General features: G+C 35.5%; 1 protein-coding gene across 1 annotated transcript in view; it reads right to left on the bottom strand.

Moving 5' to 3' along the window:
- Positions 1-21,761, bottom strand: part of urb1 (URB1 ribosome biogenesis homolog) — an 83,274-nt gene that overhangs the window by 7,908 nt on the left and 53,605 nt on the right. The window contains exons 31-35 of the mRNA XM_052013906.1: positions 8,753-8,913; positions 6,714-6,825; positions 2,972-3,078; positions 1,555-1,698; positions 1,291-1,400 (exon numbers count right to left, since the gene is read on the bottom strand). Of these exons, the coding sequence (XP_051869866.1) occupies positions 1,291-1,400; positions 1,555-1,698; positions 2,972-3,078; positions 6,714-6,825; positions 8,753-8,913 (634 nt within the window). The remainder of the gene's footprint in view (positions 1-1,290; positions 1,401-1,554; positions 1,699-2,971; positions 3,079-6,713; positions 6,826-8,752; positions 8,914-21,761) is intronic.

Raw genomic sequence — 21,761 nt, 5'->3', positions numbered from 1 at the left:
ATGAAGTTAAGTGTGCCAAGTGCCTTCTTCACTATTCCTGTCTACTGGTGTTACCACTTTCAGAGAACTATGTTCTTGTATCCCTAGGTCTCTCAGTTCTACATCATTCTCCAGGGCCCTGCCACATTTACTGTGCAAAGCCTACCCTAGCTTAACCTCCCAAAATTTCACACTTGACTGAGTTAAATTCCATCTGCCATTCCTTGGCTCATTTTCCCAGTTGATCAAGATCCTGTTGTAATCTTAGATGCCCTTCTTCACTGTCCACTATACCACCAATGTTAGTGTCATCTGCAAACTTACTAACCATGCCAACTACATTCTCATTCATATTGTTAATATAGATGACAAATGACAGTGAACCCAGCACTGATCACTGTGGAATACCAGTCCCCAGGCCTCCAATCTGAGAAGCAACCCTGCACTACCACCCTCTGGCTCCTACTACCAGGCCAATTTTGTATCTAATCTAACCTTCGAGACCAGCCTACCATGGGGGACCTTGTCAAAGGCCTTACTAAAGCACATGTAGACAAGGGATACCACCCTGCCCTCATCAATTCTCTTGGTCACTTCTTCAAAAACTCAATCAAATTTATGAGACACAATTTCGCATACACAAGCCACGCTGACTATCCCTAATCAGACCTTGACTTTCCAAATGCAGGTAGATCCTGTCTCTCAGAATCCCCTCCAGTAACTTTCCCACCACTGATGTCACACTCACTGGCCTGTAGCTCCCTAGCTTGTCTTTGCAGTCCTTCTTAAATAATGGCACAACATTAGCACCCTCCAGTCTTCCAGTACCTCACCCATGGCTAACGGCGATCCAAATATCTCAGCCAGAGCCCCAGCAATTTCTTCCCTGGCTTCCCACAAAGTCCTCGTCAGGTCAGGACCTGGGGATTTATCTACTTTTATGCACTTTAAGACCACCTGCAGCTGCTCTATTGTAATGTGGATATGTTTCCAGACATCAGTTTTCTCTTCTCTATGATCCCATCCACAGTAAATACAGATGAGAAATATTCATTTAAGATCCTGTCCACCTCCTGTGGCCCCACACATAGATGACCACATTGCTCCTTAAGGGGACCCTTACTACCCCTTTGCTTTTAATATACCTATCAAATCTCTTAGGATTCTCCTTAATCTAATATGCCAAAGCTATCTCATGTCCTCTATTTGACCTCCTGATTTCCCTCTTAAGTGTACTCCTAACTGAATGAAAAATATATTCGATAAATTAGAAAGAGAGTTGTTTGCTGTTGCTGTAGAATGTGAACATACCTTTTCTGTAAGATACGCGATATCCAAGTCAGTAGGTTGTGGTCTCTGATCAGCTGATATGCTGCTTTTGTGATGTGTGCTGCACGTAATAGAATCTGGATAATCTGGTACTTTAAATAAAGAAAAACATTAAAATAATTTGAAGTGAGGGACATTTAATCGCCAAACAAAATATAACAATGGCTTCCTCATGTTGCAGCAGATTATGAAGCCAGATAGTTAATTTTACAGCTATTTTACTTCCAAGTGGAAACAACATCTTACCTCTGCTGTCTCATCACACAATGGGCTGTTAAAAAAACCTAAGAGAACATGGACTATTTTCTGATGATTGCAAAGCTCAAAGCAATGCTTGTCCTTTAAACTATTGATAAGGAGGTCGAGAATCCATTCACGTTCAATTTTATGCTGTAAGAGAACAAAATAAGGGATGAAAGATGAAATCAATATGCACTTTCCACCATGGAAGTTTAGATATAGGAGATCATTTAGATCACTGTGATGGCCCAATAGCAATTCCACCCCAAATATGTTAAACACTGAAACGGGAAACTTCTACTTTTTGATTTGATCGGTATTGTGTAATCATTAATTTGCTCCTCTAATCTCTCTAATGAAGACAGTGTCTGCAATGGCTTCATGTGAAATGGGAAATAAACTTGGAAGCCATTTGTCAAATAGGTTTTACTAATAAATTTTAGTGGATGCATTTCCCATGGGGACATCACTGCCAAGTTCAATCCTCTATCTTTCCAAAAGCAATTGCTAAATAGGTGCTTCCAGGTAGATTGTTACAAGGCGTGAGAACAACACCCTGGACTTGTCTTGCTTTAAACTTGGATTCACATCTGGCTTGATGTACAGAGGGATCTTAGGGTGCAAGTATGTAGTTCCCTGAAAGTGGCAACACAAGTGGATAGGGGGGCAATGAAGGTGCATGGCATGCTTGCCTTCTTTGGTGGGGACATTGAGCATAAAAGTCAGGATGTTGCAGCCGTGTGAAACATTGTTCAGACCACATTTGGAGTATTGTGTGCAGTTTTGGTTGCCGCATTACAGGAATGATGTGGAGGCTATGGAGATGGTGCAGAAGAAGCTCCCCAAGATGTTGCCTGGATTAGAAAACAGCTGTGAGGAAAGGTTGGACAAAATTGGATTGTTTTCCCTGGAGCGTCGGAGGCTAATGGGCAACCTGATATAAGGGTAGATAGTCAGAGTCTTTGTCCTGGGGTGGAAATGTCAAATACTAGAGGGCATAGGTTTAAGTGAGAGGGGAAAAGTTTAAAGGAGACTTATACTGCAAATTATATAGAGTGTGGCTGGTGCCTGGAACATGCTGCCAGGGGAAGTGGTGGAAGCAGATATGATAACCACATTTAAGAGTCATTTGGAGAGACACATGAACAGGCAGGGAATTGAGGGATGTAGACCATATCCTGGCAGATGTGCAGTTTAACTGTCATCATGGTCAGCACAGACATCGTGGGCTGAAGGGCCTGTTCCTGTGCTGTACTGTCTTATGTTTACAGGAATTGAATCAGAAACCTTCTTGACTTGCATGGCTCATTGATGTACTACTTATTGCATTTACATAAAAAGTTTAATTACGTTTTTGGAATGCTGTATTTTAATTGCTCTTCCATCACCAAGTGCTCAGAAAGAAAAAGTAGAATAATTTTACCTCCATATTAAAGCTGTAGAAAAGCTTAAAAAATCCAGGCACTTTATTTAAGTCCAAATATTGATGTGCCAGAAGGAAATGATTAATCTTCATATACATGTGTTCCTCTATTGGGAAGTGAGGAAAAATACATTTATTTTAACAAGGAAAACCCATACTGACAATAGAAAAGTTAGCTTTTAAACTTAACATTTATTCTTAGATCTGACCTTTCCTCTTTAATTGCAAATTAAGTTATCTTTAATCAACGACAACCCTTTCGTTTTCAGGAAAGTTGAACTTTGTTCCAGTTTTGAAGTCATTTGTTCTGCATTAAAATTGCTTTAAACTTGTCATAATAGAATCATTTTTAAAACCTGATAAACACATGAACAGTTGAGACTCCTCGCTAAGTATTTAGAATAATGTTGACTTTTATGTCAAGGGCTAAGGTCCATGGCAGGCAATTAGTACAATATTGTTTACACAAAGGCGATTAGACACCCAACATTTAAATGTTTAACTGTAGTTAATGTGGCAAAGATGAAAAACAAGTCAAGTTATACACATTTTATGTTTGAACCAGAAACTACAAACCATGCAGTTAAACTTATTCAGTTGTATCTGTAGAACCGGGTGCAAGACATTATCCACAAGAGCCACTACAACTGTAAATTTATGTCAAATTACATATTATTCAAACGATCGATGTTTATTATAATTCATTATACAATACAAACACTTCTTAAAATTACATCATTAGGTCTTTTTTTTTAACTGGCTTAAGAACCACTGTTAAACAAAGGACTCAAAAATATCACCTGAATTTGCATTTCAGTTCTTCCAGATTACTGGAAATGGAACAAAGATATCCTTTTTTTATATTATTTATCATCACAGAAGGAGTATGCAGCAGTATCCTTGATATTATTTATAATTCCTACAATGATCCGTTGCACTGCTACCTGAAGCCACAAACCTTGGTATACTTTGCTGCACACTCCATCAAAACATATTGCAGTTCAACAAGTGACTTGCTTAAATTGAAAGAACTGAAAGATTATTCAACAATCTGCAATTTAAAAGGATATTAAACCGGCTAGATCAGAATGTGACAGCCTGAATATGATTATGTTGAAAGCTGAAATATGACTGAATTGGAAACAAATTAAATAAAATTATATTTGGTATGATACATCAAATAGGTACACAGGTAACTGGATGCAACTGATAATATAAACACAATTTCACTGATAATTTATAGATGCCATTTGATGGAATGGAACCAGAAATAAAGGACTACAGTTATATGGAGAGATCAGAGAAGATGGGGTTGCTCACTTCAGCATAGAGAAAGTTATAGAAAAGTTTTAACACTAGGCTTGGCAGGATGTGATTTTTGTTGGTAAGTGCTTATTTCACCTTACATTCAAAGAAAAAAATTTCAGTCGTTAATAGTGAGCAGACAACCCAACATGGTCAAATTTGTATTTTCAATTTTATTTGAATGCAATATAACTACTACATGAACAATTATTTATAGCAGGCAAAATTTATATTATTGATTTTCACACATCTACTTTTTATATTTTGACAGGTAATTATATAAAGCTTTTAATAGTATATAGACATTGCTAAACTGTTTGCCTCCCAAACCCCTAAATTTTGTGCAATTCTGAACTTTTAAATCAATAAAAATTAAAATAAATGCCTAAAAACAATAATTTTATGTATTGGAATTATTTAATGCTAAAAGAATCAAATTTTGCCAAGTCTGAATACAAATGATAAAAAAATTTGAGCTATTTCCATAGGATACAGAGATAGTAACTTTTTCACTAGTAGGAGAATTGGTACCAGAAGAGACAGATTCAAGATATCTGCTGAAAGAACCATGGTAGAGATAATGAATTGTGTCACATAGCAGAATGGTATGATTTAGAATCCATATTTTGAAAGAGTAGTGAAAACATATATCATAGGAATTTTCAAAAAAAAAATTGAATAAATACTTCGAAGGCATACCAGTTACAGGGATTTGGTGAAATTAGAGACATTAAGCTAAATTAATATGTCTTTCATAGGGCCAACACATGCACAATCGGCTGAATGGTCTTGTCTCTGCCTTATCATTCTGTTTGGTCAGCAGGTTCCTTAAACCTATTTTAATTTCATGGAATTAAATAATGCATTCTGGAATTAAAAGAGTCAATTAACCCAAAATTCACAGCTTCAGTGTTCGGACAGATACCTACCAAAAGCAACAAATCAAAGAATTGTTTGAACATTGGGGAATGGGAGATGCAATGTATAGATAGACAAGAGATGAAGATACCTCAATGAAGCATTGTGATATTCCAACTCTACTGAAACCATTGAAAAAGTTTCTTTGCAAAATACGATCAATAAAGTTTGAGTAGCATAGTGGCAGCATTGTAAATCTAAAATTATACTTTTCATTACTTTCAGGGCCACATCCCATATGAGATTAAAGGAGAACCTCTTGTGATACAAGTTATATATAATCTGTTAAACAAGCAGACTTGAAGGCTTTGCTTCTTCTGATCCTCATTTTCTAACCAGTCCTCCTTAAGATTTTGCACAGATAGCAATGGAACAAGTAATATTGACAATGATGCCATTTGACATATGCTGAGTTTATCAATTTACCTAAATGAACCCTCTTATATATTGCTGAATTTGAACCTAAGTAGCTAATAAATGTAAAGTGTATTCAGAGTGTGGTTGTTCAGAAAATGCATCTTAAGCATTTATGCAAAAATACCAACTATTTGCAAATATTGCAGGAACTCTTTTAACTGTTTCGATCTTGTCTTTGAGATTTAGTGAACTTTTACTAGGTTGCAAAGACTGATGCTAATCAACTAAAATTTAGCATTACATGAAAACAGATAATGCTGAAAACTTTCAGCAGGTTAGGCAATAACTAGAGAGGGGGAGAAACAAAACTAAAGCGTCAAATCGATGCTCTTTCAGCAAAACAATGTTTCAGGTCAATGCCCCTACATCAGAACTGAGCATTTGCAGTATTTTGTTTAGGAAAAATGTAATATTTTCCACCATTTTCCTCCTTACCCTATTTTGTTCCTACCCAGCATGGTTGTAGTTGTCTATTCATTGAGGAATTGATTTTTAAAATTCTGCAAATAACTATAAATATCTCTGCTCATATTTCTGATCAAAATAGATACTAAAAGGCATTAATCATTAATAAAGGGTTTGGAAAATACATTTTATTTCTGAATTTTGACAACAAAAATATTTTGTTCTATAAATTCCTGGCAAATCCACCAGCAATTTTCCACATTGAAGATCAGGAACTCTGAGAAATCTGTACAAGCATACAACAGTGTCAAAGTACCAAACAGCTTAGCACATCAGTGTCTTCCACTAGACTTAACAGATGTCCAGATGTGAAGATATTTGACCTCTAGCGCAGCTCAGACCTGCCCTTCAATGTGCAGAGGCTGAGATCAAAGGGAACATGGAGACAAAAGAGAGACTGCAGATGCTGGAAATCTGGAGCAACATACACAATATGTTGGAGGAACTCAGCTCAATGAGATCTTCACAACATCAATTATGTAAAACACCATTTGGAAACCCTTCCTAAACTAAGTGGAAAAATTTTTAATTCTGTCTCAACATATATCGGTCCCATATCATTTTCTGCCTTGGAGTGGTTATGATATCACACACTTTTAACTGACAGCAGAAAGTTGAAAGCACTATTTTCACTAACCTGGTTTCAGCATCTGTTGTGCAACTTTGGCAATATAAAACGCCAAGCAAAATGTTAACCTGAGATTAGGTTCTCGGATCCCATTTTTCACAACATCCAACAGATACAGCAGCTAGACAACAGAGAAGAGAGAGAAATTATCCACCATAACAAATTTGCGGGACATTACTCAAGTTTTGGGCACTCAGCTGTGGTTGAAAGCAAAACTATGAGCCCAATAACACAGGTGGAAAGAAAATATTGGGCAAGGAAAATGTAAGCAATCAGAGAGTCATGACTGATAATAAATTAAAACCATTTTAGTGATAGTAAAGCAAAACAGTTGCAATCTAGTAAAAAAGAACAATACTGGTTAAAAACGATGAGGCAGAATTGTCACTTTATAAACCATTGGTTTATAAACTGAAACACTGTATACAGTTCTGATTACTGCAGTATATAGAGGAGACTAAGTTATTGAAAAGGCATGGAAAAAAGTATGAGTATGACATGCTGCTGGGGGTGGGGGGGAAGTTTCCACTGGTATGAACAACAATGCAACAATGCAAACTGGCATATTTTCACTGGAAAAGATGTTTGAGTGGTAATATGATTACTTGTTTTTTGGATTCTAAAACGGATTAAGTAATGTAAACATGACAAGCTACTTCACTTTGTTCAGAACAAAAGAATCATTTTGCAGCTACAAGGACAAATTCAAAACTATGCAAGGGATGGAATATTTCAATGAACAAATATTCAATCAATCGAACTGACTCCCTAGAAAGATTGTGGAAGCAATTACCATTAATTCACTTAAATGGAAGTCAGGTAGTTTTGTTTCAGAGAACAGGGAAACAGTAGTGGAGACATTTTTAGTTGCATATAAATGCTCTGGGAATTGCTGACTTTAAATCTATTGTTTCTAAAATTCTTTAAAATGTTGGTATTTTCTTCCTGCTATGTTTTTGCCATAAACTAATTAAAAGAGATTAATTCCTATGATAAGTCAACAACACCATTATTGTTGAAGCACATGGCTAACTGCATAACAGAAAGTAAACAAGTTGGACCATGACTTTTTTCTCCTTTTAAGCATTCTGACATTCCTATCTTTCAAAACTAGTGTCCATCTTTTAGACCTGTTCTGATTTCCCACTTTGAGTAAGGTTTCATACTTTATCTCTGCATGCACTGGTGGTGTATGACATATTCAAATAACATCAGGAATAAATTTAGAGACCCCTAGTCAAACCCTGAAATAAAATACTGGAAAAAGAACCTGAATAAGAGTATAAATGATCACAACAACATGAAAACAAATAATGCCACTTTACCGTGTAAGAGGTTAAAACATCCCAAGGTATCAACAACAGCAGTCAGATTTGTGCTAAGAATTGAATATGGTCACAGGTAGAGTTGAAAATTGAAAAAATGTACAGTGTTTACAACTTGTGTAGTATTGCTGCTTATCACTGTGATTGAGGGCTTGCCATGGCGCTGATGACACATCATGTCATGATGGCTTAGACCTTTCTAATCTTCCCAAGGAGGATTGCAAAGTGGTGGTATAAAAGACAGAGGGAAGAAGAGTGAAAAATATATTTTTGACTGACCATCAGCTATGTCCAACTCGGAGTAAAATTAAAAGTAACGTTGCACTGACTCTATTTCAGAAGCAGGCACTTGTTGATCAGCAATGACTTTCCAAATTTTGTGTCTGTTGATTGCAACTTTGCACAAACAGGCAAAGATCTCTCATTTTATTAGAGGTCTTTGATGTGAGATTTCGAAGTGTCATTTAGTAGTTGTGCTCTCTCAGTGCATGATTTGCAAAAGTGTCTAAATTAGCTCATTTTGGGACTTTTTAAAAACTAAAACCTGCATTCCTTTTTTTAAAACCAAGTAATGATGTCAACACAGTTTACTCCTGGACTTGGAAGAAAACGTTGATTACTGCTTGAAAATCTAAATCCAGAATAGTTGAATGGACTGAGTATATATATTTGGGAGGATTCCAGGCACTTGTAAAGGTTTGCTGTACATTATATTCCACTTACTTGCCGCCTCTCCTTAAAATGAGCAGCCTCCAGATGTGTGCGGTAATTACCCAGTATATGATAAGCAGCAGCTCTTATTTTAGGATCATAACTGCTAAGAGATGCCGCAGTTAGTCCAAAAGCATTCGTGTCCACAAACTTGTAGCAGTTGACCACACTTTCTACAAAAATAAATATTACAAAGATTTTAATTTAACTGACATCAGAGATGGTGAAATATTCCATATGGCCTCAAAAGCAAACAATTACTTTGAAGCATAGTCACTGTATTATGAAGCATTCTATAGACAAACTTTGTAATCGTGTGTATGAAATGACTACCACATTAGTGATCAACAGACGGGTTTTGACTGGAGATGAATGTTGGTACGGCTGATGATAAATATGGAGTAAAAACAGAAAATGCTGAAAATACTCAGCAGGTCAGGCAGCATCTATGGAAAGTGAGTTAATTTTTCAGGTTGAAGATCCTTTGCCTGAACTTCAACCTGAATCATTAACTGTTTCTCTATCCTCGATGCTGTCCAACTTGCTGAGCATTTTCTATTTTCATTTTAGATTTCCAGCATCTGATTTTCATTTACCAATGGAAGATTTCCTTGCTCTACTCTTAATACTAAAAGAGCAGTTATTGGGAAGGCTTCAGTTGAAGACCAGGCACAACAAAATGTGTTCCAATACACAGAAATAATTGTCTATCATGAAGTGATTGCAGAAGCACACATCTCAACTAAACCTTATCAGTTAAAACTATTGATAACACCATTTGATGAGATCCATTTTGAGAGCAGGAAAATGATCACAAAACACTCATGCTCTGCTCTAATTTCACCAGTGGACAAAACAGTTTAAAGCCAATGATATGCTTATTTTAAGTATAGTTACTGCTGGAATGCTGTAAGTTTCATATATATCTTGTCAGTTTGACAGCAAGCAACTACCTTCTTGGTGAGATGGAGATGTTGTGATGGGGAATTGATAAATGGATTGATTTTCTTTGGTGTTGAGGCCACTACAAAAATACAGCTGGCAATGCATGTTTGTAATCAAGTCACTCCTTTGTGCTAGAGATGGTAATCTGATAGGTTAATCATACTTGCCTAATTATGCTATTAGGTTGACTTGCTACGAGAATATGAAGGAAGAAAGCCATCATTTGGAGCTAATCCTTTGGTGAGATAATCCTGCAAACCATCACTCTGTTAAATCATTTATTGTTTAGACAAGTAACAGGAAATGTTATCAGTCTAATGTACATAATAGCAAGCTTCTGTTTTGAGTAGTAAACTATAGCAATATGCTATGCAGATTGTGTTTTCTAGATCTTGGCTCTTGTCAAAATTTGTTCTAATTATTTTGATCTAACTTTTCTGCTCTGTTCTTGCACATTCTATTATCAAGATAATAACAGAAACACTTTTGTTTGAAGATTTCTCACTAGTTTGACTTGGGGATTATTAAGTACAGTGATAGCATTTCTGTACAGTGGATCACTAAATTACCAGGAACATAAAAATTCCATACCTTATAATAACTTAACTCGGGGAAACCACTGATCATTGGTGCAAGACGTGTAAATAGCACACTTGCAGAAAGTGAAGAAAAAAGCATGGTTTACTGAGTATGACTTGCTAATTACATTTTGCATTAAAAAAAAATTAGATTTCCAGTATTTGCAGCATCTTGCTTTTGTATGCCTTACTGAAGGTCTGGTTGAGGCAGATTTCAGCCATATAATTTTTACTGTACTTACTCTGGAAGTACAGATGCTAAAATATTTTATTTCACAATACTAACACTCTTACATTAATGTGCAGAAAGCGAGTATACCATCTGTCCAATCTGATGTTTACTTAATAATTATAGTTCTTTTACTAAAATTATTTGTTGCACAGCACTCAATTAAGACATTCCATAATTCACTAGTCCCAACAGATCATAAAATCATTTGACTTTACCTACATAATAGACAATTATTTTGCAAATAGATACTTTTATTTAAATAGACAAGGCTGAGTTAGAGGAGGGAAAATTGATAATCGATTTCTTCTTTTTCTTTTTAGTTGAATCCGGAATCTTAGATGTTTGGAGATTTCTACACCCATATGATAAAGAATTTTCATTCTTTTCTCATGTCTACCATAATTACTCAAGGATTGATTATTTTTTTATTGATGCTAGACTAGCTCCACTTACTATGGACTGCAGACACGATGCAATTGCCATTTCTGATCATGCACCATTGAGATTATCAATTAAATTACCAGACAATGGCGATTTAACCCTTCGCTATTACAAGATTTAGATTTCGTCCAATTTATTAAAGAACAGATTTCATTTTTCTTTTTAACTAATTTTACTGAAGAAATCTCCAGTGGGATAATGTGGGATACTTTTAAAGCATACATCCGTGGTCAAATTATTTCATATTCCGCTGGATTGAAAAAACGAACTAATAACGAAATACGTATATTAGCTGACAAGATTAAAGAAATCGATAAAAAATATTCTGTTGCTCCTAATCTGGAGCTTTTTAAAAAGAGAACAGAACTCAACTACAACATAGTTTATTATTAACATCTTCAATTGAAAATCTACTACTTAAAAACAAAAGTCAATTTTATATACATGGTGACAAATCTGGTAAATTATTGGCCAACCAATTGAAAGCTACTTTATCTAAACGTCAGATTAATAAAATTCATAAACCAGATGGTACCTACACGATAGATCAAGTTCAAATTAACAAATCCTTTCAAGAATTTTATTCTTCTTTATACCAATCAGAATCCCCTGAGGATCCTACGTTAATACATGAATTTTTAAGAGATTTGAAGACTCCCCAATTATCTTTAAATGAACGCTCTAAATTAGATGCTCCCATTTCGGAGGAAGAAATAAAGAAAGTAATATTTTCAATGAATTCGAGTAAAGCACCCGGCCCTAATAGATATACAGCTGAATTTTTTTTAAGTCCTTTTCTGATATTCTTGTTCCCTGGTTAGCCAAAATTTTTAAAGATGCCCTATCAGTGGGTAAACTACCACAATCTTTCCAGGAAGCAACTATATCTTTAATTCTTAAAAAGGATAAAGATCCCACTGATTGTGCATCTTATAGACCTATTTCTTTACTAAAAGTAGATTCCAAAATATTTTCCAAAATATTGGCCTTTAGATTGGAAAAGGTTCTTCCACAAATTATCTCTGAAGACCAGACAGGATTTATTTAGAATCGTTATCTACATTTTAATATCAGGAGATTAATGAATATTATATATACCCCTTCATCCCAAATTCCAGAATGTGTTGTTTCACTAGATGCTGAAAAGGCGTTTGACGGAGTCGAATGGGAATATCTATTCAATACACTTCAAAAATTTAATTTTAGCCCTAAATTTATATCTGCGATTAAAATGATTTATTATGCACCTATGGCTTCAATACTTACTAATAATCAAAGATCTCCTCTTAGCCTTTCTCGAGGTACCATTAAGCCCTTTATTATTTGATACTGCTTTAGAACCCTTGGCTATTGCACTTCGGGATTCTTCAAATTTATGTGGCATTACTCGTGGACAGAAGATTCATAAGATATCTCTTTACGCAGATGACCTGTTACTTTATATTTCTAATCCGGAGGAATCTATCCCCGCAGTACTATCACTATTAGATCAGTTTAGTGTTTTTTCTGGCTATAGATTAAATTTTAATAAGAGCGAACCTTTTCCATTAAATATGCAAACCCCAATTTATAGGCAATTACCTTTTAGATTGGTAACTATTTTATGTATTTAGGTGTTAAAATTACCAAGAAACATAAGGACTTATTTAAAGCTAATCTACTGCCTTTAATTGACCATGTTAAACAATTATTTACTAAATGGTCCCCACTGTCTTTATCATTGGTAGGCCGAATTAATGCGGTTAAGATGAATATTTTACCAAAATTTTTATATTTATTTCAAGCGATTCCAACTTTTGTCCTGAAATCTTTTTTTGACACAATTGATTCTAAATTCTTTCATATATTTAGCAGAATAAAAACCCAAGGTTAAGTAAGAAATATTTACAAAAACTAAAAAAGGATGGTGGTATGGCCTTGCCTAACTTTAGATTATATTATTGGGCAATCAATATCAGATATTTAATCTTTTGGATACAAGATTCTAATGTAATTCAATGCCCCAAATGGGTACAATTTGAGTCCCAATCAGTACTTGAATTTTCACTAGTTTCTATTTTAGGAGCTTCACTCCCTTTTGCACTTACCAAATTAAGTAAACATATGATTAACCCAACTGTTAAACATACAATATGAATATGGTTTCAATTTCGTAAATTTTTTGGATTGAATAAATTTAATCTGTCAAGTCCCATTCAATCTAATTTTTTTTTCATCCATCCAGAGTTGACTCAGCTTTTTCCATATGGAAAAGGAAGGGAATAGTATGTTTTTGTGATTTATTCATTGATAACTGTTTTTCATCTTTTGAACAATTGTTTAACAAATACGATTTGCCTAGATCACACTTTTTTCGATATTTGCAGATTAGAAATTTTTTAAAAGCTACTATACCCTCTTTTCCGACACCTTACAAAACTGAAATTACGGAAAAAATTTTAGGTTTTAATCCTTGTCAGAAGGGCTTGATAGCAATAACCTATGATCTAATTATGAAAATACGTCCAGAACCACTGGACAAAATTAAGAACGAATGGGAAAGCGAACTCCAGACGTCTATACCTACAGAGACTTGGAAGAAAATTCTTCATTTAGTTAATACATCTTCAATGTGTGCCAGACATTCTTTGATACAGTTTAAGGTAGTTCACAGGACCCATATGTCAAAAGATAAGCTAGCTCGTTTTTATCAACATATAAATCCTATATGTGACAAATGTAAATCGAATGTGGCTTCTTTGACACATATGTTTTGGTCCTGTCCTCTTTTAGAAAAATATTGGAAAGATATTTTTAACATTATTTCAAATGTATTGAAGATTGATTTACAACCTCACCCTATCACTGCAATTTTTGGATTATCAAGGGTAGAGTCTGGCCATCTATCTGCTTCCGCTAACCGTATGATTGCCTTTGTTACATTAATGGCCAAATGATCCATTTTGCTTAAATGGAAGGATCCAGTACCCCCTACTACTTTTCAATGGTTCTCTCAAACTATATCATGTTTAAACTCGGAAAAAATTAGGAGTGGTACTGTTGATCCTTTGCTTAAATTTGAGGAAGTTTGGAGTCCATTTATTCAATATTTTCACATGATATAGATCTCCTTGTAATAACCTTTCAACTTAGAGGAATGGAGTTGACGACATAATATTGCTCCGTTTCTACTGAGAAATTTTAGTCCAGTTTTTTTTTGAATTTTTTTTTGTTTAGCTTAGTTTGGTTTGATATATTGTTTATAATTTTTCTTATTGATTTGGGGATTTTTTTTCTTTCTTTTATATTTATATAATAAATCTTTTTCTTTCCTTTCTTTTATATTATATTGATTTACTAAGAGATCATTGGATCTACAGATTTTTTATATTTTATTGTTCTTTATGATTATCCAAGCCATGATTGTTCTCCTGATCTCTTTGTATTACATGTATAAACATTGATGTTATATATTAATCTGTATTAATCTGAAAACTAATAAAAAGATTGAAAAAGAAAGAAAGATTTCTTCTTGCATGTGAAATATTCTTGCATTGATCTTAATTTCATGCCGTGCAGTGAACTGTGTATTGGCGACATTGTGTCACTGAGTAGCATGACACAAGCACATGCCTAGGATTTCTAGAAATAAGCCAGTTAACTCTCTCTTTCTTCATTGAACTTTGTACACAAACACTGTCTGTTTGATTTCTTGACCAGAATAAATGGGAGATAAAACAAAAGATGGATGAAAACGATGGATTATTTCAGAACCACCCCACCAGGAAGGATTGTTTGGGACTACAGACAGTGGGAAGAGAGGAGATAAATGGGCAGGTGGTGCACCCTGTGACAAAATAGAATCTTCCCAAAGCAATGCTGTAAATAGTTCCTAATGCTCATACAAAGCACAACACAAATAGGGACCAAAAAACTGTATTAGAGTCATAGATTCATACAGCACAGAAACAATTGCACATATTTTGAAGAGTTGTCAAAGTGTCATGTAAAAATCTTGTTCCAAGGAATGGAAAATGTTTACATTTTGACACCTAGTATCAGGATTAGCATGCCACACAAAAATAGTGTAAATAACTTTCACTGATGTGTCTTGATAACTTTCATTGATGTGATTGAAGTCAGACCCTCCTTTGGCCCATCAAATCTATGTTGACTATCACCCTTTATACATCAATTCATATGGTCATAAGGTGAATATGCAAACTCTACAAAGACAGTGCTGGAAGTCAGGATTGAACCTGGGTCACTTGAGCTGTGAGGTAGCAGCTCTACCAGCTGCACAACTGGGCAACAGGGCCATCCCCCAAGTTATGGCTGCTCTAATTATGTATGTTGCACCTTGTACATCAAACTGTAATTGCTATTGTGAGACGTATTGAGCCCAACTGCATGAATTTGAATGAATCCAAGGTGCTACTGAACTCTTCTTTTTCGTATGTGTGAGGGAACAGAGAAAGAGCTAGTAAAGCATCTCAGGATTGTGCAACTATTTCAAAATAATAATTTTTGACATCACCTGCGGTGCAACTGCTAAAATATACAGTAGTTGCCTGAGTGCAACAGGTATTCATTAGTTATTCATTGGTCAGTTTTTTTTAATGCTTTAAGGAATTATAGAAAAGGAATTAGTCTCTGCCAAGCTTACACACAAACTTAAATGTAAAGAATACAAAACAGATTAACAATTTAAAACTATATAAAAAATCTGTAAACTATAAATCTCTGGTAGTAATAAGAAGCAATATTAAGAGCCTACAAAGAGTTCTGTGAGAAGCATTTCAAATGTGCAGCTACCACGTTAAGTATGCATAGTGGGTGACTTGCCTCCTGATTCCCACCTTTTCAGCATCTTCAGAGCAAAATTCAGGCCTGGGATGGAATGCCTTCCACTTATCTAAGAGACTACATTTCCAGCAACACTGAGGAAGCTTGCCAATATCCAGAACAAAGCAGCCCACTCACCATTCTCCCTATCGCTGGTATACTGCAGTGTTTACCATGAGCAAGATCTATATGATGCATCAATTCTCAAGGCTTCTATAATGACATTTCTCAAAGTGTGGTCAATAACTTAAGAAAGACAAAAGTAGCAGCTGTCAACATTAAGTTCATCTTTAAGTAATGTTATCCTTATTTGGAAAAATATAAGTGTTCCTGTGTTGCACGGAGTGCCACACCAATGAGAGAAGAATTTGGTGACTTAGGAGTTGATTTCACATCTTTGTTCTGTTACGGACTCAGTGAAAGTCCCTTTAAGATAGAGAGTGTGTGTGTATGTGTGTGTGGGGCATGCTTACGTCAATAAAAGATAAAGGACATAATGACGTTGTTGAAGAAGTTAGAAGAAGAAGAAGAGAGAAGAGAGAGAGAAGGGAGAGAGACACCAGCCTGCTAGTTTTCTCTATCGATGGATGAGAAACTATAACTGTGTCTGCCACTGACATCCATGTATGGAAGTTGGAAGTAATCCGGTGGAGTTCACTTTGTTGCTGACCTGTAGAAGGAAACAGGTATTTGTGTGTGGACGACCACGATTCGGATGCTTCTCGGGGTGAGGAAGTCACTACCGAGTAAACACTGAAGTGTCGTTTGGGTTCCATCGTGGAACATTTGGATTTCGTATGTACTCTCTCTCTGTTTCTCTACGTCTACGTCTTATCTTCAGACAACGGTGGTTGTTGAAGAAGCCCTTGCTCATGTTTCACCTTATGGCTTGCGGAACTGAACTTTAAGAACCATTCCTGAACTGGGAGTTTTGGACTTTGTCACACACACACACACGAAGAGTTTAGTTTTGGGGTTAACATTCGAGGTTTAACATTTTTGAATTCTAACATACTAACATTTTTACTTTTATTTTACGTATTATCATAAGTAGCAATTAATAATATAGTTTTTAAACACTGAATCATGCTCAGTGTGTTTCTTTTGTTGCTGGTTCGTGACAGTTCTATTTTATTTTACTGCTAGATTTTCTTAACCTTTTGAAATGTAGTTTTTAATTTCAGTAGTGAGCAAGTAGCAAAAAGTGGTAAACAGATAGCCTTCTAATCTTCCAGTTAATTAGGTGACAAAGTGGAAGAGGTTAACTGAAGTTACTGTCAGCTGACTCAGAACTTGTGGTACCTGGAAATATAAATGTATGGGTTCTGCTAATGCACAGTTTTTTTTTAGCACAATATGCAGAGCCCGTTCAGTTCAGTGTCTGCAGGATGTAGACTTTGATGAGTAAGGCCCTTTGGTAAGGTAAGGACAGGAAGAAATCACTGCAGTATTTAAAAATACCTCATTTATTTTTGGTTAATCTGATATAATCTGGCTGGTGAGATTGTAGTTTTCTTTTCTCCATTTTAAAGAGGCTAACTTCCAATTATAATTTATTGAAGATTCTAACTACATCTGGTTTTAGTGAGCAGATGAAACTTTAGTAGATGGGAGGTGATTGAGACCTCTGAGATCCACAGTGAACACACACAGAAAATTAACTAAATGCAAATGCATGCAGCAATCGTATCTAGATTTAACAAATTAATAGCAGACACCAGAAATATACAGATATCGTTTAACAGCCATTCTAGAGACATGGTTGTAAAGGTAGTAGGTTGGGAATTAAGTTTTGCTTGCATGCTGAACTTTTAAAAGAGATAGGCAAAATGGGAATGGAGGAGGGTTAGCCCTCATTAAAAAGGATGGAGGCAGAAAGGGTTTTATTTCCAGAAATCAAGAAGTAGGCTTGGTTTGAGTGGAGCTGGGGAACAGCGAGGGGTAGAAAATATTGGTAGGAATTGCTGCAGGCTCCCAAAGAGTAGTGATCATGTAGTGCACTGTATACATCAGGAGAGCTGAGGTAATGTAACAAGGATAATACAGTAATCACGGAGACTTTAACTACACATGGATTCTGTAAATCAAATTAACAGTAACAGTGTGAAGGACAAATTCAAGGAGTGTTTGAGATGATTTTCCAGATCAGAATGTGGAGAAATCAACTAGGGAATAGGCTATTTTAGATCAAGTGTTGCTTGATGATTGATAATCTTCAGTTAAGAAGCATTCAGGGAAAAAAAATGACCATTATGTAAAAAGGGATTGAAAGGGATTTAGTTTAATGCAAATCCAGTGTCTGAAATCTAAATAAATCAAAGGTATGAGACACAATTAGCTATGATACACTTAAGTTAATAAAAGTTTACAACAAATATTTATCACTTTAAGGCACAATAACCCAACACAAAAAGTTGTCCAAAAATGATTAACAAATGAAGTTAAAGACAGTATTAGGTCAAAGGAAAAGGCTTATAATATTGCCAAAATGAACAGAAAGTCTAAAGTGTGGGGGGAAAAAATATCAAAATTCAGCAAGAGGACCAAAGCATTGAAAAGGAAAGGTAAAGCAGAATATGAAAATAATCTAGTCCACAATCCTTAGGTTTGCTAATTTGTTTGGCAATTTTACATGACTACCTGTTGGATTTAATACTATTCTTAACTTATTTTGCTCATCGTAATAGCTTTGCTTTTTCTTTTGTATTTTTATTGTCAGGTAGGATTGCATAACAGCTGTAGTTCCTGCATTCGATCTTTAAATGTTTAGACTTAAGGCACTGTCACGCTTTTTAATGAAGCTCCCCATTCTATCATACCTGACTCATTTCTCATACCTTCATGGTTTCCTTTCTTTGGATTTTAGACTGAACAATTCTACTTATCTCATCTCAGTGAAGAGCTCTGTCACATTATAGTCACTCTTCCCTAATGGAACCCACAAAACAAAATTGAATGATAAAAAAAATAGCGTATCTTATTCCAAAGGGATTAACAATAACTCTGTTTCTTACTCTGCGTATGCTACTTGACCTACAGAATATTTCCAGCATTTTATTATTTTAGATTTGTGGCATCCTTGTTTCACATTATTGTTGCTGTTCTGGAACCTGAGCCTTTGTTACATGGAAGAAGCTTTTGATGAATCATATGAAGCTTGATGAAATGCTTGACTTTCATAATACCAAATGATCGTGCAAGTAGCTATGACAGTCGCAGGATGCTATATTGAACAAATTCCCACATGGAGCTGAATATGCTCTCTTCATATGTAATTGAGATACATCACTATTTTTTGTGGCATGCTAATCCTAATACTAGATGCCAAATGTAAACATTTTCCATTCTTTGGAACAAGATTTTTATACAAGACTTTGACAATTAACTATCATCTTTGGCTTTGAGCTGCCAGAGGAAGTGGTTGAGGCAGGTACATTAACAACATTTAAATGACACTTGGACAGGTACATGGATAGGAAAGATTTAGAGGGATATGGGCCTAACATGGGCAAATGGGATTAGATGGGCATTTTGGTCGATATGGAACAGTTGGGCCAAAGGTCCTGTTTCCATTCTCTATGACAATTTTTCACCACGCATGAACAAAGCAATTGGCGCAATATCCATTAGTGCTTTGCAAAGCCTCTTAATCTTTAAACAACAATCCAGTATTCAGTGAAAAAAAATGAGATTCATTTTTATAATGTATCTGTGATATGCCTCAAAGTGCTTTACTTTGAAGTATAATTATTGCTATACATCTGAATTCAGCAGTTATTCCATGAAAAGTAAGATTCAACAAACAGATGAAAATCAATTAAATTGTTGCACTTGGAAGATGTATTTGGGATCGATCTGAAGGACAGCTGTTTTTCTTTTCCTCTAGCAGTTCCATGGGACGTTTAATACCCATTGAAAAATCACTGGAACAGATTTGGCTTAACGCCTCTTGTGAAAGACGGCAACGTAGTACTCCTTTGCTATTGCAACTTAATATCTGCCTGGTAAAGTTCTAGAGCAACTTTGAACTTATGATTAATTTCTGTCTAAGAGCTGAGCATCAACAAATTAGGTGGTTGACAGAGAAAGGCTAATTTTATTAAATTTGCTCCCAGAATGGAACCTCGCCTGGCGGTTGTACATTGAGGTCACTTTGTGTTCTCGGTGGGTTAGCATCCATGCTGTGAGAGGGAATTTTAAGAATTGCCCCTCACATTACCCAAAGTTGAAAAACATCGTAATGAGCCTCTTTTACTTTCTAAATGTCATTAAAACCTTCTAGATTAAAAAACACATGGTTCCCAAATAGATTATACTCTTGAAGTGGACAAGTTTATGCTGAACTTCTATTGCAAAACTGTCATTACTTTTATTAACCTTGCAAGATCAAATACATCTAAAATTATAAAGATTTTCACTGACGGATTTGTGTCAGACAAATGTGATTTCCTTCACATTCCAAGGTCACTACTAGTTGCGAAGCAACAGCATATCATCTGAAACAACGCAACACATTTTTATTTAACATCCAGCCAGATGGTGATGTGGGCTATTTATGTAGGGACAGTTTTGGTTTTAAGATCATATAATTTTAACTGCATAATTATGATGTTAAAATTAAAAGAAAATCAAGGTGTTCTATTGCTCATCAAATCCATAAATAGCCTCAAGCTAATATCCTTATCATTTTATGATGACCTTCAAAGTCTTTGATTTACACATTTTGATGGAGCTTCTTTCAATAACTATATTCTATAACAGATACTAAACTCCATTGACACTGTCTAGGTAACTGCAAAACAGAGTTAAAAAAACTGACTCTTACAGAAATAAGTTTAAATTTCATAGGCACACATGCAGTAAAAATCCCCAGTGCCTGTTAATTTAGTATCAGCACTTTAAATATTATATTTAATGTGGGTAAATGATATTTTATAAAAATTGAATACAATGGGGTAGATATTAGTGGACCCGGCCAAGAATTGCTGTGTGTAGTCTCCGCACACCTACACTCAACAGGTCAGGATTCAGAAGGCATGTCACTTACCCACCACACCTTCAAGTCAGGTAACAAGATGTCAAGAACACAAGAAAAAAAAATCAGGAGTTAGCCACCTGGTTTCTCTAGCCTGCCCCACATTCAATATGAACATAGTTGATACATCCCAGGCCTCAACTTTTCCTCAGTGCCAGATCTCCATAGCCCTCTATTCCGTGATCTTCTAAAAATTTATCTACCTCCACTTAAAATACTTCAAATGAACTGGCCTCCATAACTCCTTGGGGTAGAGAATACCATACATTCACTACGCTCTGGAAAAGGAATTCCTATGTACTGTTGGATTTGACTGATTTTTAACATGTATAGTGTTTAATACACCTCAAGTGGCTGTACAAGGTATAACTGCTTTTTAGCTTACTGGTTCGTCCATCAGGTGAATATGTGTTTTCTCATTGGTTGGTTTTCTGATTGGACTATTGTTAGCTAAGGAGTACCTCTTATCTCAGGTATAAAAAGGTGTCGTTTTTTGTTAATCTCTCTCTTTGCTCTCTTCACCCTGGCCTTAGCTCATTTTTATTTCCTTTGTCTCCGCTCATCTCCTAGTAGTAAAGCTAGTGCCATGTGCTCTGTGACTGCTTCTTTGTTTTAAACTTTTCCAATAAAACTTTGTGAAGGACCAAGTTGTTTTCAACTCATTCTTGGACTCCTGAAAAAACCTGCAGAATCAAAAATAACCGGATCCAATAGTACCTTGTTTTAAATGACTGGCCCTTTATCTTGAAACTATTTCCCCTCATTCGAGACTCTCCCACCAGTGCAAACGTCTTAACATCTACGCTGTCATGCCCCTTTGGGATCTTATATGTTTCAATAAGATCACCTCTCATTCTTCTAAACTCCAAAAAAATACAGACCAAATGACAATGAAGTGGCTGGCAGGTGACAGAATATGAAGGCATTTAAAAATTATTGAAGTTGAATTAAGTTGTTAAAAACTTA

Source organism: Pristis pectinata, chromosome 4 (assembly GCF_009764475.1).
Source record: "Pristis pectinata isolate sPriPec2 chromosome 4, sPriPec2.1.pri, whole genome shotgun sequence".
In the NCBI taxonomy this organism is placed as follows: Eukaryota; Metazoa; Chordata; class Chondrichthyes; order Rhinopristiformes; family Pristidae; genus Pristis; species Pristis pectinata.
The sequence above is the reverse complement of the archived record's forward strand: the minus strand, read 5'-3'. Positions and strand labels throughout refer to the sequence as shown.